General features: G+C 33.8%; 1 protein-coding gene across 1 annotated transcript; it reads left to right on the plus strand.

Moving 5' to 3' along the window:
- Positions 1-2,625: 2,625 nt before the first annotated feature.
- LOC123549283 (putative tyrosinase-like protein tyr-3) lies at positions 2,626-13,293 on the plus strand. Its single transcript, XM_053546737.1, has 9 exons — positions 2,626-2,630; positions 2,852-2,960; positions 3,459-3,559; positions 3,892-4,168; positions 4,722-4,903; positions 9,942-10,200; positions 11,009-11,189; positions 11,447-11,635; positions 12,309-13,293. The coding sequence occupies exons 1-9, from the start codon at positions 2,626-2,628 to the stop codon at positions 12,458-12,460; spliced, it is 1,455 nt and encodes a 484-aa protein (XP_053402712.1). The 3' UTR covers positions 12,461-13,293.
- The last annotated feature ends 5,055 nt before the right edge of the window (positions 13,294-18,348 follow it).

Below are 18,348 nucleotides of genomic sequence, written 5' to 3' on the forward strand. Positions count from 1 at the left end.
TTTTATTATGCACAGACCGTTTCACTGACATGGACTGTCCAAATACATATGGAGAGGGACCATGCTTTCAACTGACCTTGCTTATCTCGGCCATTGTCACAAATATTCTAGCCCATGGTAAGTCCTGCTTTATATATGTTTTGTGTTGGAATACATGCTGTTTATAATTAAATAGTGTTATCATACATGCAGGATATATTTGTATAATTATACTTTGCGAGTAAAACAAAAGAGAAAAAAAGTATATCTGAAATATACGAAAGACTGGAAATAAAGAGATTTGTATATACAGGTAAATACAATTAGACGCAGTTGTGCGTTTTAGAGTGAACGAAAATTTTAATTCGACTTTCTCGTAAGTGGCATAACATAATCGAAAACTGACAGGTCCTTATTTTTTGGACAAGATTCTCGAAACAAATTACACATTTAAATTTCAAATTTATATAAGGTATTTGTGATAATTAAACATGAAGTTATTCCTGAGAACCAGACTTAAATATTTATAATGAAATTACGATTGTTTTTGTTAGTGTATGTACATTTTTCTAATCACAAACTGCGCGATGATTACCCCGATGAACTTAAAATAATTTTTATGTTTAAATTTACAAATGATTGTTTTCATGTATTATTTTCTTTCTTTTTTATTCGACGTGGGGTTGGGCGGGAGGTGGTGGGGGGGGGGGGCTAAAAATGAAACAACACTACTTCCCACTGAATGAAAATTATACAATGCAACCATTAAAAAAAGTTAAATTCTATTATTGTAATAATTGATATAAAAGAAATATCTTAATTAACGTTTACATTTATTTTCTGTTTTCCTCTATGAACAGTCTCTGGCGAATTCACTTAGATATTTATGTTCAGATTCGGTTATTCTGCGGACCTTAATCAGAAATGGTTATTTTCAAAACCTAGTTTACCGACATAATAACTTTTTAATGGAATGTCTTGTTATTAACCCTTAGCCTGCTGGCGGCAAGACATTCTGCCGCTTTGCGACCAGTGCAGACCTAAATCAGCCTGCACATTCATGCAGTCTGATCATGGTCTGCACTTTTCGCTATTCAGTCAGTAAAGTTTCAGTAAACACCCCTTCAAATAATAAATGGTACTGTCCAAATTGAATGATGGACCAGTCCATTATAGATATTTAGCAGGCTAAATGTTAACATGCTTTAATATCATATAAGTATATGCCAGTTTATATGTTCGAGCTAGATATATATGTTCGAGCCAGAACATAGTTTGAAGTTTTAACACATATATGTGATTTCCATAGGTAAACTCTTTAAAAACCAAGATAACCTCTTTTTTATTTAATTGTCTTTTATAGACGCATTATTTGGATTACCTGTATGGCAATATTTTTTTTGCAGATGGAGGCACTCTGTTTCGTAGTGGTGTTGGCGGTCACATTTATTCCTCAGACGGTTGCTCAAGTGGAGTATTGTGAGTTGTACCCACCAGATGTACAGAGGTGCTTCATGGACTCGAAGGTATTGTCCGTTCCCGAGGAACTGGGACTCAAAGTTTTTATGTTTTTGTTTTTAGATAATTTTCTTAATTATTTTTTCCTGGAAGTAAATACTACATTTAATACCTTATGTAACCCAACATCTAGTATTTTTTAATTTCTGCCAAATATTGACATACTTAAATGAAAAAAATACACAGTGTTATTACTTACTTTATTTTGATAATATATATCATGATGATAAATACACACAATAAAGACGACTGGGGAACTCTTTGAAGGTAACGACTTGAAGAAATTCAAATTTTATATACATTTTGTACTTATTTAGTTGGAATTGGATACTCGTAAAATGTAGAAATGTAGGAATCGGCACCGGAAGTAGGATTTCAAAAGTAAGTTAGAAGTATTTAAATGAAGCAGCCCATTTGCTACATCTTTTGACTACAGATTCTGTTTGTGTTTGGCCTTCTTTGCGATGTGTCGTTTCCATCATGTATTTCCAGGGAGTCTATGCTTAATTTTTATTCTTAAAGTGTTTTTCGACATGATTTAAGCTCATGTCGAAAAGGGAACTTTTCATCGGAATGTATATTACGAACATTTCAGTATCATCCAGTTGACACACGAGATGCACATGCTGCGTGTGTAAGACAGTTCTACGTGGACACAGAGCCCGACCTCAACCTTACAAAATCGGACTGGGAATTTTTTAACTACAGATTGCAAACGAAGTAAATAATTTGTTTCTATTTAAGAATAAAACTTTAACGACTTTGAACATACCGTAGAATGTCATCAATTACAAACCATACACTAATATAATGAAACTGTTTAAAAAATAATAAATAGAACATATTCGTAATAAATATATTTACAAAGCAGAGCGAAATTATTGAGTTTTAATTCGCTGGTAACGAAATCCGAGATACGTGCAGCTTCCGGATAAGACAAGTTCTTTGTTACAAAATTACTTGATGACAAGATGGCGGGAACCATTTTGCAATTTCTTGCCAGTTATATCATTTCATTATTAAATGTACTCTTAACATAATTGCTCGAAAAAGAAAACAATAAAGAAAGTAATTTTAGAAAAAAAAATACATATTTTACTTTGTTTGCACTGCATATGTTTTACGGGAATGCCGTCTCATGAATGCCATCTCTCAATAGTGCCCGGGTCATGGGATTTTCTCACATAAAAACCGGTATTTAAGTATAATATTAAACATATTTAATGTTCATAGGTATAAATACTCCTAAAATTGTTACTATCGAGCAAGAATTGCGTATGATTTTCTTTGATGTAATTAGAATAGGTTACCTCATACTATGACTGCCATTTACGTTACTCAAACATATTTTCAGGTTTGGACTAGTACCTCCAAAGACTGGTTTCCGAATACGTAAAGAATACCGCCGACTTACAAAAGATGAACGTATTCGGTTGCATTCGGCTTTCAACGTGCTGTATCAGGTACAAAATTTCTTCTTAATCTGGTGTGTCTTTAATTTTAGAATAAATTAATAATTTTGTATATTGACCGGCAAGCCATTCATTAAATCTGTATAACTGCATGACTTCTTTTATAAATCGTCGGTCAATATTTTTTTTTGCTATAGACCGGGGTAAGTTTGTTGTCATCAATGATACTAAATTTCCTTGTGGATATTTATTAGAATTTTGTTTTGTTTTATTAGATACAGAACAAAAGAGCTGAAATTTCCTAAATAGGAATTTAAAACATATTTGAAAATAGCAATATACAAACATAATGGTGGATGCTGAATCAAAATGATACAATTTCATCGGCCCTGGCTTGTATCAGTCAGTCTAATACTTTCTTTTTTTATCGTGAAAAGATCAATCAAGCACCTCGCTTCTTTAAGCGTACAACTACTTCTGGCTCAGTGGTTGGTCGTTCTTTCTATAAATTGAGGTAGTTAACCATATAGTGTATTAATTCTATTCCAGAAAGGAATAATTCACAGATTTGGACGTTTGCATGCTTCTGCAACACGAAGTATACACAGAGGGGCGTCATTTCTTGCATGGCATAGAGTGTTCATTTCTGAGTAAGTCATCACACAGTAGTATTATAGTACAGTTACTTTAAATATAAGTCATGTTATTCAATTTTAAAAAATTCTATACAGCTCAGTTTTATGTCATTTTAAATATGAGCAGATTTTAGACCTGTTATAGTGAAAACGCCGATTTATAAGTGTAAAACGAGCAGGTGTATCAGGTGTAAAGCAATCCGAATTTATTAGTGAATGATTTGTATCTTGTAAATTTCAAATATTTGAAAACATATCATGTTCTACCAGTCTAATTTGAAACAATCATGTCTGGAACTATGTAGATACTTATTTTAGGAACTATGAAAGTCATATTCAATTTTTAGCTTAGAAGAAGAACTTCGTAAGGTTGACCCAACAGTTTCGCTGGCTTACTGGGACTATACCATGGATAACAACATGACACTCCCCAGTGAGTCTGTAGTCTGGACGCCATGTTTCTTCGGTAACGGAAATGGCACTGTCACGAATGGGCCGTTTAGGGGTTGGTACGGAGGTAGGAATCTCCCTATACAGCGTGATTACGCACGTGACGAATGTGACAATGGTAGACTGCTCAACAAGATGGATATTCTCACTGTATTGTCCAAGTGCCGGTTACAGGTTTGTTTTTGAATAAGTGAAGATACTGATATACGTTTATTTTGGCCCGTCTCTACGAGTGGGTATTTCTGTAGGATTTTTGTTTAAAAACATCGAAAAGGACCGAAGTTTTCAAATGTCCTGGAGGCATTTTTCCTTGCTTTCCGTGCGAGCAATGCAAATGAATTAGCAAGCTGAAAACCAGCTATTGCAGTATATAAACCCACCCAAAGAGACCCTTTCTAAATGAAAATGGTTTCCTTTTTTGCGTAACTGCTCAGTGGTATGCCAGTATATGTCCTTCACAAATCTTTCAGTCCCAGGTATGTTGAACATTAGCATAATAGAGGGGCCGATGCAGCTTTTACAAGAAGCTTATCTGGTATACAATCTGACTAAAGAACTTGATCTTCTAAACCAAAGCGTAGCGTTAATTGGAGATGTACTTTAGTCAGACTGACCTGGTAAATTTATATATTTCACAAGTAATGGTCATTATTCAGGGGGAAATAAATAAAAGGCTTATATTTTAGCGATTTGTCGTTTTTACCTCCCTTGTTCTTTTCTTGTTTAGGATATCTCTGCACCACCGGATGAAGGGAGATCAAACTTGGAATCGTTGCACGATAATATCCATAATTGGGTTGGTGGTGATATGGGTGACCTTGGCCTTTCGGCGTTTGATCCACTCTTTTATTTCCACCATGCTTTTGTGGATTACATATGGGAGTTGTTTAGAAGAAATCAAGTGTTAAGGTAATATTTTAAGTATTTATTTATATGTATTTATTTACCTTCGATGTTCACATAATGTTTGCATCAGATCAAAGCATTGTCAGTGTTATAATGAGATACTATCATGGGTCGTTTCCCTGATTTAGTTGCTGACACCTAACATGAAGTGATTGCACGAACAAAATATTCAAACCTCTTGAACGTGCCATATACTCAAACCTCCTGCATGTACTATATACACGAACCTCTTGCATTTACCGTACACTCAAACCTCAAGAACGTACTGCACTCGAACCTCAAACACGTATCAGATTTTACCGCTATGAACCTCTAGCACGCACCATATACTCGAAGCTCTTTCGTATACACTTTCATATACACTTCTATGGGGCGCCGTTTTACCATTTTCTAGGCATTTTTTGATATCAAGAAATGATTTCTTGATATCAAAAATTCGATTTCCTGATATCAAGAATTAGTTTTTGATGATTCTTGATATCAAGAAATCGAATTTCTGATATCAAGAAATCATTTCTTGATATCAAAATCGATTTTTTATATCAGGTTTCGTTTTTTGATATCAAGAAATGCTATCTATTTTTTGATATAAAAAATCGAATTTTTGATATCAGGAAATGAATTTTTGATATCAAAAAATCGATTTCTTGATATAAAAAATTCGATTTCTTGATAATTTATAAAAAAATGGCCAGTATTTCTTGACATCAAAAATTCCCGCTATTCTAAAAGTAGACATGCAGTTAGGGATAACCCCTAATTAATTCATTCAGTGCGGGGTATGGGACGCCTAGACTGTCTTGACATAATGATTATCAGTTTGTCATGTGCCTTTTCCAATATATTCGGTACAAATCATAATCTTTCTTGTAAATAAAGCGCTTTGTTATGTAGATTTACTAGTTTGTCCGGTACATTTCTTATTTTATGTTGTGCATTCACTAGTTTGTGCTGTACAATTAAAGTTCGTCTTGTGCATTTTCCAATATATTTGGTAGATATTATAATTTGTCTTGTAGACAAAACTGTTTGTTATGTACAGTTACTATTTTTGTCCGGTACATTTATTAGTTTGTGGTGTCCACCATTAGTTTGTGCTGTCCAGTTAATATTTTCTTTATGTGTTTTTTCCCATATGTTCGGTCAAATCATAATTGCTATGTAGAAAAAAACAGTTTGTTATGTACATTTACTAGTTTGTCCGATACATTTCCTAATTTGTGTTGTGCATTTACTAGTTTGTCCGATACATTTCCTAATTTGTGTTGTGCATTCGCCAGTTTGTGCTGTCCAATTGATTGCTTCAAAATACCCGATTTAATGTTAAATTACACAAGTGTCCCCTTACAATTTTTGTCTTTAAAGTGGATTCTCATACTTTACAACAATATACTTCTTATATTAAAATAGTTCTTTTCGGCAACTATCTATTTTCGGAATTTTTTGAAAAGATAATTAATACATATCTGTTTATTTAAAACATAACAAACTGCTTTATCTACAAGACAAGTTATGATTTGTACCGAAAATATTGGGAAAAGCACATAACGAAAATATTAATTGGACAGCACAAACTAGTAAATGCCAGCACAAACTAAGGGAAAAGTGCCGGACAAACTAGTTAATGTACATAACAAAATGGGTTTTTAATTACACAACAAATATGATTAGTACCGAACATTTAAGAAAAGCACATGAAGAACTATCTGTTGGACAGCACAAAACTAGTGAATGCACAACACAAACTAAGAAACTTACCCGGGCAAACTAATAAATGTACATAACAAATTGTTTAATCTACAAGACAAATTATGAATTTTGTACCAAATATATTGGAAAATACACATGGCGAACTATCAATTGTACGGCACAAACTGGTGAATGCACATCACAAACTAAGAAATGTACCGGACAAACTAGTAAATGTACATAACAAACTGTTTTATCTACAAGAAAGATTTTTAATTTGTACCGAATATATTGGGAAATGTACATGATGAAGTAATAATCATCATGTCAAGACAGTCTAGGGGTTCCATAACGGGGATTTTTACAATTCATATGATCCTGTTCAATCCATCTATATTAGATCGGGAAAGTGCCGGGAATTTTTGATATCAAAAAATAGGCTTGATTTCTTGATATCAAAAAACTGATTTCTTGATATCAAGAAGTCGATTTTTTGATATCGAAAATTTATTTTTTTGATAGTAAGAATTCGATTTCTTGATATCAAGAAATAACATGATTTTTTTATATCAAAAATTCATTTCCTGATATCAGATATTCTATTTTTTGATATCAGAAAATAGAAGCATTTCCTGATATCAGAAAATGAATTCCAGATATCAAAAAATAGAATTTTTTATATCAGAAAATCGATTTCTTGATATCAGAAAAAGATATCTTGATATCAAGAAATAGATTTTCTGATATCAAAAAATGTGACTGATTTTTTGGTATCAAGGAATGATTTTCTGATATCAAGAAATGGAATTCTTGATATCAAGAAATCGAATTTTTGATATCAAGAAATGATTTTTTTTATATCAAAAAATGCCTATAAAATGGTAAAACGGCGCCCTATACACTTCAACTTCTTATTCCTACCATACACCAAACCATCTTGCAAGGTGTATATACTCCAACCTATCAAGTATCACAGAGTTATTGCCCCTTTAAGGTCCGGCTCCTCGGCTATACTACTGATAGCTGGATGATCTGAAACTGATTAATATCGAGCCTAGTTGCGCATATTAAACGGGATTTTTAGTGCAGTTTTGGGCCATTGACATAAAAGCTATGTTTCATTATGTTTGGCACAATTCTTTCTTCACCAGTCCTATTCTTAATAACACTAATTGTGAATATCTGCAAAATCTTGTTAAAGATTTATATTTACCAAAAATGTCCTATGTCACTGTGTCTTTGCTTGGAAACCTTTATTTGTTTTTTTTTTCATTTTCTTACTCCTTATGTTTCATCATGATTGAACGAAAACAAAATAGTATAAACTGTTTTAATTAGATTTAAATAATTTTAAGCTGGTGATTATTCTTGCGTGGTTTCCCAGATAAAAGGAGAATTATAAAATACTGTTTTAAATTATAGTCAAAAGCAACATATGTGACATTTGTAGTCTATAGAACTTTTCATTACTATATAACAAATGGTGATCGAATTTGTATTATTATCATATGAGTGTAAAAATAATAATTTTAAATTTATTCTAATATTGACATATAGAAGACCATCACATGAAGACAATGTAAAAGACATCGTTTTACATGACTATGGCCTTTTTCAGAACAAGAATAAAAATCAATCAAAAGAAAATACAATGCTGAATTGTTCCAGTTTTGAATACACTTGATTGTTGATAATGTTTATATTTTTCCGAAAACAAAATATATTTTCTATTGAATAATGAATTACTGTTACTTAAGTATTGTATTTGCATAAACTCTCATAAATGTCTCAATTAATCTTACAAATTAATTTCTATTTTAGTTGATTTAAATATATCTTATTAATCACCATTTTTATTAGCATACTCGACATCCTTCTTTACGTTCTGTCGGCAAAATATATCATTGCTTCCTACACCCATCAGTTTCTCCGGGGATATTCCTTGAAAGTTATTTTAAACTAGAAACCAGTAGCATGATAAACTTTCACAGTCTTCATCCATCATTTTCAAAAAAAAAATCAACATAAATGAAACCACACCGCGTAAAACTCAGCTCCTACTGCATCCGAAAATTTAGTCAATATTACGCAGTGACGTAAAATATGGATTCTCTAAGACCTTTGATTGGGCCGCATTTTGTCTTACCCGAATTTATTATGATTAAATACAGTCGAAACTCGGTATCTCAAACTCGCTAACCTCGAAATTCCGCATAAGTCCAAGAAATTTCCATTGATGTATGACGTTTTAATGATGACTGATGCGCATATGCCGGAAATGTTACCTGACGTACATGTATTTCTGATTATGTTTACATGGAAATAAAATACCTTAAATTTATAATGATTTTCAGTTACATTATGAAAGATTTATTGCAAGGTATATCATATTTATTGTGTTCCCAATAGCAGGAGATTAAAACGGTGTTGGAACCAATTTAATTTTCATCATTTCGTCCATATACGTCCCTCCTCATAACTCGAATTTTGGTTATCTCGAACTGAAAAAGCATAGTCCCTTAAAATTCGAGATACCGAGTTTCGACTGTATATATACACTTAGATTTTTTTAAGAAAAAAAAACCCTTATAACAGAAAACCATGCAATTTATGTGATAATCAATGTCATCAGCACAGTTGAATCATTGCTTCCCCACGTAATACTTCGACAAGTTAAAACTATTACGCATGCACAATACTACCTACATGCTCGAGACCGAAAGTTGTTTTGTAAACACACGTGAGGTACTAATAAACTTTGATAATGTGGCAGTTGACCTCAATACAATCGACACCGTTTATTTTCCAATACAGGTAAATCCAATGATTGCTTTACAATAGATCTATGGCAGATTATCTTTGAACACCCCTGGACTTATTGGACTCAACTGCCACATTATCAAAGCTTATTAGTATCACAATAAACCGTAAGAAAATACATGAAAAAAAAAAGATTCAAATGATCCAGGTGAAACAGTTGCATGAATTGCACCTAAATAAAAGGGTTATTAAATGTGACTGTCCAGAAACTGGTCCTGTCCGCATACTCGCTTCTAACCAGTACACTCTCCTGTTTTAGCTAATACTGTCAAACGCCTGTACAGTCTTTTTTAAATTTCTCGCACATACAGCACCTGCACAGTCATGACACTCGGTTAAGACAGATTAACATTGTATTTCAATAAACTGTTGCGGACTAATGCCGTTTTCGAAAATCCTGGAAACGTAATTTTGCCCTAGTATTCGATTTCAAACGCAGATGAGCCAGTCGCAGAACAATATAAATATACAACAAAAGTATAGAAAAAATTTGAGCAATTTTATGTTCTATTCTATTTTTCATATTTAACAGGTGTGGAGTTGATCCCGAAACTGACTATCCGATAGATAAACTGGCAGCTGATGACCGTGACGGCCATAGAGCCTTCGACAGAATGTATGGCTATGAGCACTTACGCAATATCGACGGACTATCACATATATTCATCAAAAAGTTTTACAAGTATGAGACGGTCCCTCAATGTCCTGACTGTGGGTCGACATATTTATACTGTGATAAACGTTTACAGATCTGTGTATCACGTGACAGGAGTGCATGTGATATACCACCAGTAAGTATTGTGTTATTTGATACAGAAACCAATTAATAGAATACTGAATCGTCAATAATATTGAATTTAGGTTGCGCAATAGATCCGTTTTAAAATCAACGGCCACCTATATGTTCCCTATTGCTCCGAGTAAAGCGATACAATATTTCATATCTGAAACCTTAATGTTACGCTTTTTAATGTTTTGCCTTTTATCTTGTTTTCAGTAACATTTGAGCCGTGCCATTAGAAAACCAACATTGTTGGTTCGCGACCAGCATGGACCCAGACCAGCCTGCGCATCTGCGCAGTCTGGTCAGGATCCATGCTGTTCGCTTTTAAAGTCTGTTGCAATAAGAGAAACCGTTAGCGAATAGCATTGATCCTGGCCAGACTGCGCGGATGCGCAGGCTGGTCTGGATCCATGCTGGTCGCAAACCCACTGTGTTGGTTTTCTCATGGCACGGCTCATTTTATTTTTGGTGTGCTATTCTTACAAATGGCTTTGGCTTTGTTGAAGCACTACAGATTGTAAATAATTGAGCCAGGATATTTGTTCTTATATATCATATCTTGTATATTGTATGTGCGCTGGCACTGAATTCAAATCTAATCTTAACTTGCAAAAAAAAAAGAAAAAGGAAATACGTTGCATGCATTTTAAAAACATAAAAACAAATTTTCCTTCGTTTATTTTAAAGTTTCATTGCTTAACATTTCCTCGTTTGATACAAGCATTTTAAAATTAGCCCATACTTGTGGTTCCAAATAATTGAACTCCGCCGCTAACGCAGGAAACTTAAATCATATTTTGGCTGATGTTTTGCAGGGCAGGAACACGTACGTAGGAAGTGGATTTGAAGGTGTAGAGGTTGGGTTTACTGGGAGAGTGGACCCAGGTTTTCTCCAGTTTCCTAAGCTGCACCCTTTCCCTAACAATCACGAGGGTGACAGACGACACCGGGATATGTCACACGAAGAAGCACATGCTATTCAAATGCGGGAATCGGGTACGGTCGTATTTCTCATTTGAAATAGTTTATAGCAGCTCATAGAGATGTGATACATGTATGTTTGTTAAAATTGCATTATTGATCTCAAGTTCGAACATGCTTTGTTGTAAGCAAGACTAATAATAGGTTCTGATCATGCAAATTTTATGTTTCCATGGCAACCAATCTTTCAGTGGGTTGCAATTATCTAAATAATTTAAAAGGTAACTCAAAAATACTAAACTATACACTTATCATTCTATTCTGCTCTGTAGGTACTAGACTGTATTCCGATTTGAAATCGCCTTTTTCACCGGTGTACTCCCTGCAGCCGGGAATGTTCGGTTCGAAAGGTCAAGGACGTCCTTTTCAGTTTCACAACGGCTTTGGCAGCTTTTCACAATATGATGCTATGTACTCTCCTCTTGCATGGCCATACAGGCGTCCATTTTCACAAGGATTAGGTATGCTCATTCAGCCAGTCAAATTTATTTTCTAACCTGACAGCCCTATTATGGAATAAAGAACAACAAAACAGGTCGATTTGTTTTTGATTTTAGCAAAATCACAATTTCTTGTCAATTCTTTATCATTTTGACTAGTAGCAAGATGTTAAATTTTGTTTTGCTTGCGTCTAGTTTTAAGGAGACGCAAGTAGTATTCACTTTGAGCTTTTGATCAACTGGAAGAGCACGAAATGTTTTTCATAATAAAACCTTGTGCAAACCGTAAACATGAATTTCGGTTAAGGTCCGTGTCGTAGGATTAGATCAAATATAAACCGATCCATAGATTTTCATTACGACGAAATGAAACAAAATCTAATTATTTTAAGAGCTGAGATTTTTTTATATGTCTCATAATAAACAGAGCAAAAATTATATATATATTAACACTGTAAACTTAAACCTATTTAGCACACCATTTAGCAAGAGATATTCTATAAATGTGATTTTTTTACAGAATGCTCTTTTGTAAACCATGCATTTTTGTGAACTACGCACATTTTGTTAACCATGCATTTTTGTGAACCACTTATTTGTGTGAACGAGAGAGATAGCTCTCTCTTATATACATATATATAAATGACCGTCCTGTATAAAGTCATTATATTTGTTTCTTTTGTTATTTTGTTAGGTAACCGTTTTCTGCCTCCGAATCCTGTTCCATTTTCCGGAAGTGTGATGTCATATCCGTCAGTTTTCAGCTACAATACCGGAAGTTTACAGTTTCCACAATATTCACCGAACAGACCTTTTGTGACTTCACAGAAAGGATATTACAACTAAATTCAGACTATTAGAATTTTGGAAAATTTGGTAAAGGATTGTTCGACTAGTGCTATCTTAACAACAATATTAATTTCCTTGGAAGTCCTCGGCTGTCTGTTCATGACAATATTTAAGTTGTTCATACATTTGTTGAGATGTTCTTTGAATTTTGAACGTAGTTCTGTGCGTTATATAAGTTGTTCAATACAGTGTTAAAATTGTTTTGTACATTTTATAAATTATTACGTAGAGTAACTAAGCTGTTATATATGATAGACAAATTGTGCATTTTGTAATTTGTTCTGATTGTTTTCGAGCTGTTTTGTACATCTTTTATAAGTTGTAAATATAGAATTATTAATTTGTTCTGTTCTTCTGCATTTTGAAAGCTGACGGTTATTAGAAGTAATTTGCCTTTAGCCTGCCGGTGGAAAGTGATTCAACCTTTGCGATCAGTGCAGGCCAAGATACGTGTAGGCTGATCGTGCTCTGCACTGTTCGCTATTCAATCAGTAAATTTTGAGCGAACATCCCTCTGAATAATAAGTGGTACTGTCAAAATTGAATGGGGGACCGGTCCATCTTAGAGCAGGCTAAGGGCTAAAAGTTGGTATGGGTATTTCGTATCTTATGTAGAATTTATTGTGAATATTACAAGTTGCTATGTGCATTTTACTTCTTGTTATCGTATTGAATAATTTTCCGCCGTCACAAGTTGATTATGTCAAAGTAACAGGATCTACATTTGGAGAAATTTTACTTTTAAACTATATGTAACCACTTGTTTAAGTCATATATCAATTTACGAAATGAACAAAACTAGTTGCAAAATGTATTTTCAAATGCATAAATATTTGCAAATAACCACCTGCCAAATGCACAAAACAACTTGTAGACTCTAAATATCAGCAAGGGAAGATGTACTGAACAATGTATGAATTGCATTGAACAACTTAGAAGCTGTACTGGACAATTTACATCTTTAATATGTCAAAGAAGGGCCATAGGGGCATTCTATACATCTTACAGTAATACGATGCCTTTGCAGCCAAAATGAACATGTGTATGTTAAGACTAACATGTGTTCAATTAAAACTTTTTATATTTATATTTCTCTGCGCAATTTGTTATAAAATAGGGTAATAATCTGTTAGTATTTCTTCATTCACAGTTGGTTTGACCAAAATAGTTTGTTGAAATGCACCAAACAACTGCTCAGATGTGTTTATTTTGCCTTCAAAGCATCTCCGAGTAGTATATAACATTCCAGTAAACATATATTCACACTGGTCATACATTTATCAGATCAAGTGGTTCCAACATTGATTTGAGTGGCGAATTTTACTCAGAAAAGGTGGAGAAATGTGGACGAAATAACACATTTCGGGTCGTGAAAGTATAATTTAAAGGAATTTCTATCCGTTATATACCGAATTAATTGAAAACGATGGGTGTCCCTGCAGCATAAAGGTGTACCTTTCTTAGCACATGTGTTCATTTAGCTGGGATTGGCGCCGGTCATTCAAACACTTCTATACAGTCTATACATGTAGGAGGTATTTGTCAGTTTTTTTACAATATTGCATCATATACAGTTCTTACCTGGATCAAGTAATTATTGAAACACTTCGTATTTAAAGTACTACATCTTAAGACAAAGCATGCGGACTTTTAAAGAATTATCCAGGGCTTTTTTTTTTTGAAAAATTAACTGAAAACCTAAAGCTACGCAGTTCCTAGAGGGTTGGAACGCAACGCAGTCAAGTGGATACCGTTCTGCTTATTCCTCATAAAAACGTCGTCCATGACGTAGATTTACAGCATATTCATGTAAATGCTCTTATAGTTACATTTTCTAAATTCTATTCCTCTAAAACAATAACATGTTGTTTTTTTTTCTACTAAAATCAGGTACATCGTGTATAGTATTGTTTGGAACATTTTCATATAGAAGACTTTCATGTGCCAAAATGTTCGTTAAAATTGGATAGTAACAAAAAATGTTATCAATGAAATGGATGGTCATTTATCCTTGTTATATTTCTTCTTCCTGATGCTAGATTGTAAGACTATTTCACCGGTTGTAGGTGCAGCTCGAGAGTTTATATGGTTACGAAGTTCTCTAGAGTTAAAGCAAAACAATCATCCGAGCGCCGGATATTTTCATCCATATCTACAATCAGTAATAAATTTCTTTTCTTGTATTAGTATGCCGTATTCTTCAAATAGTCAAAAACAAAATAACAGTGAATGTGTTTCTTACAGGTACTACTTTGTTATAGTAGCGTATGAATTTACGCATTCATTCATAAATTTCAACACGAAAGTCATTTTGTACTCCAGGTGTAATGTTTTAGCATCAGCTAAAAAGCACGGGGCAAGTGTCAAAGATTTTATTGCTGAACTATTTTCTTATTTTTTTTTTTACACTGTGCATGCCTGTTTTTCCCCCCAAAATTATGAAGCAGTAATATACCAAAACATCAGTCATTAGATAGGCTAAAAGTAAGTTTTGTAAAAATCTAGTGCAATTTGTTTTGTACAGATTTATGCATATATATTTTCTCTTCCTGCAGTACTGAGAAAACGTAACATTTAAGATAAATCACACACACTAATGGTATTCTATGTTTGTTTGTTGCTGTTGTGGTTTTCGATTCAGTACGGGAAGTTTATGATGCAGCTAATTTGACACACCAGTCGCAAGCTCCTTATGTTATCAGTATGGTAGTGACATTTATTATTAGAGTGACAGCTGATTTGTACGAAATGTTGGCAAAAAAATTTAGTTTACTCTCTGGTGGTGTTATCATGACTTTGTTGCCATGATATATAATTTGATTTAATTATTTTCACGTATCAATTCTCATCATTTTTTTTCTGAAATTATACTCAACATTTTTCCCAGTCTGAACAGATTTAACATGGTGCAGTTATGACTGTGTCGCGTTACCCAAAGCAAATTTCACACGAACACGTACATGTATATCCTGTTCAATTAAATGTTGAAGTATAATGCCGACCTTTAGATTCTATTCCAGTTTGAAATTTGGATTTCCATGTTTGTCCAGGATGAAGGAAGTCATTCACGTTCCAAAACCACTAAACAGACACTCGGCAACACAAACAGAGACAGGTCCAACGAATATGCCATTTGTGGCAAAGGGTTAATCTAATCCATAAGAGAGTCATGACACGGCAAACCTTTCGTTCATGTGCCAAGCTTGTGGCAAATGCTTTACGAGGCAATCAGCATATTACCAACATGCAGCAATTCATGATCCAGCTAACAGTTACATGGACAATAAATGTGAAAAATACTACTTTATATCATCAGCCCTTAGGAAGAGGTCTCTTGTTCTTTATCAGAAAATAACTACCGTGTGCACTTTCACGTGAGTTTGTTCCATTAATTTTTTACTTCATTTGATAACATCAGCAAAGGTATGCCTTACGTTCAGCAAAAAATGCAAATATAATATATAATTGGAATGATAGGATCAGTATATTGATATAAAAGATTCTTGGTTCATTTTAGCGAGCGGTCAGAATGAGGCTCAACAAATAAGACAGAAAAAATGGTACCAAATTGATTGCGTTGCGTAGCAACCCACTTGGATCTGCGTTGCGTAAAGTTCTCTGTCGATTTTTCAGGTACAAACCTGAATAATTCTATGAAAATATGCCATTTCTGACTTACAAAGTAGTCCTTAAAGTATGAAGTTTCTCTATTATTTGATCCCGAATAGCTCTGTTTATCACATGTTTGACGTCGCGGGAGTGTAATAAAGCCATTAAATAATCAAAGCCTTGAGATGTCTGATGGTTGCGGGTTTTGCTAGATTTATTTTCTGTTTTATTTTCAATCTATAAATATACATGTACAAGAATCAAATACAAATATGCCTAATGTCTAAGATTAACTCTGCCTGACCTTTCATGACCTAATCTAAATTGACAGCTATAAGTCAGTGATGTAACAATGAGCTTGAATACCTTATCTTTGATAGATCTTGTATAATCTAAATGGTCAGTGTGAATGGATAGAGGCTGGATAAGAACTGCTTGATCATTGATAATTCATCCGCATTGTTCATGAATTGGACTACTTTGTGTAGCACATGAACATGCATCCTTTGGATGTAATTTGGAATCAAATAAGATGCTATATGGTTGTCAAAAATACACTTAACTTTGGTAGCGGGATAAACCCGCAACCAAAGGTTTCGACAGGAAAGGCTAACAAAAGATAAAAAGAATATTACATTTGTGACTTTCCACATTGGATTTATTAAACTGAGTGAACCTCGCATTTTGTTATTTCATTCAACTCTATATATGAGACGACATTACCAAAACATGTACTGGCAAGTTTCTCCTTCCCCACCCGAATGTACAGAAGTGTTTGAAATAGAGGATATTATATGAGTGTCTTTTCATATTGAATTTATAAGCACAACATTTAGTGAAAGGCGAAATATAAGTTGAAAGCACTACTTAAACAGTTGAAACGACCGCACACATAAAGTTAAATATACTGCACAAACGAATGAAAGCATCACATATACATCTGAAAGGTCTACATATGAAATTAAAAACACAGCACGGACTGATGAGGGCACCCCATATATACAATGGTTCATGTATAAGAACTGCATGTTTGAATAGAGACACTTCATATAGACGGTTATACTGTAGCAAATAAATTTGCTATATATTCTACATAAAATTAACAATTTTCCGAATAAACAATTTTCCGAGAGGTGCCACATCTAACCAGGCCTATTTAAAATCAAAGCACCGAAAGGACTGATAGCCAATATTTATTGAGTGATATTTCAACCGATACACCTGAAGAATCACCATTTTATTGTGCATAGCCCGGTCATGATTTGAACAATGTTAGTAGAGGTCCACTAGATAAAGCTAGATGCCAAATATCTAAGCTCTGTTTATTGTACTTCAAGACAAGAAGATTTTAAAAGGTTTTCCCTATACAATTCTATGTACTCGTAAATGTAAGTATGCACCAGGGTGGGGTCAACACTTACCCAAACCCCAACCCTAACCCTAGAGCGGAATGATTCTGAATATTTCGAATGTGAATATTAAAACTAAACCATAATTATTCTAGAATCCGTTGCTATTGTTTAAAACGGTAGTCCTCAGTTGCTCATACACTCACACAATACCATGATCATACAAAAAAAATAATACGGGACTATTTTTACACGTCCGGGGATACTTCAATTCATAATCAATGCATGAATATAATAATACGTGTCAATAATGAAATGGTACGAACACATAATCACTCTCTGGATGGCAAACTTTGAAATTTTGTTTATATTTCCTGCAGACATTTCGGTAAAATACAAAGACTAAACATGCTGCCATCAAAATGATTCAAAATTTATGATGATTGTCATAAGATTGTTAAAACATATTGCTATTTTTATGACATACCTTCATCTCTGCGTCTACAAAGGGCACTAGTTATAAGATACCGTGAACAAAGAGATTCCATGAGAATAGGTTTCACTACTATAGGTAAAATACCGGTAATACATCTACAAGCAGAAAATGTACACAAATAACTATACAAGTTAGCCCGATCTTATCGAAGTATCGTAACAACCAGGTTACATACTATTCCAGATTTAATCAAATAAGAAAAGAAATCCCAAGAAAGCATTAAGCATAGGACCCACAACCAGACACAGAAAAAACATAACTAGAAGCAGTTATTTTTTTCTCTAAATAAGTTCAAAACCTCAAACTTAATCGTAAAAGAACGGCTTGTCGTGAAACATACTAGTTTGCAAATGAAAAGATACGAAATTGGATGAAAATATAAATGAGCGATGTTGTACTGAGAAAAATGAAATTATTGAACAGTTGGGGCT

The sequence above is a fragment of the Mercenaria mercenaria genome, chromosome 6, assembly GCF_021730395.1.
Source record: "Mercenaria mercenaria strain notata chromosome 6, MADL_Memer_1, whole genome shotgun sequence".
In the NCBI taxonomy this organism is placed as follows: Eukaryota; Metazoa; Mollusca; class Bivalvia; order Venerida; family Veneridae; genus Mercenaria; species Mercenaria mercenaria.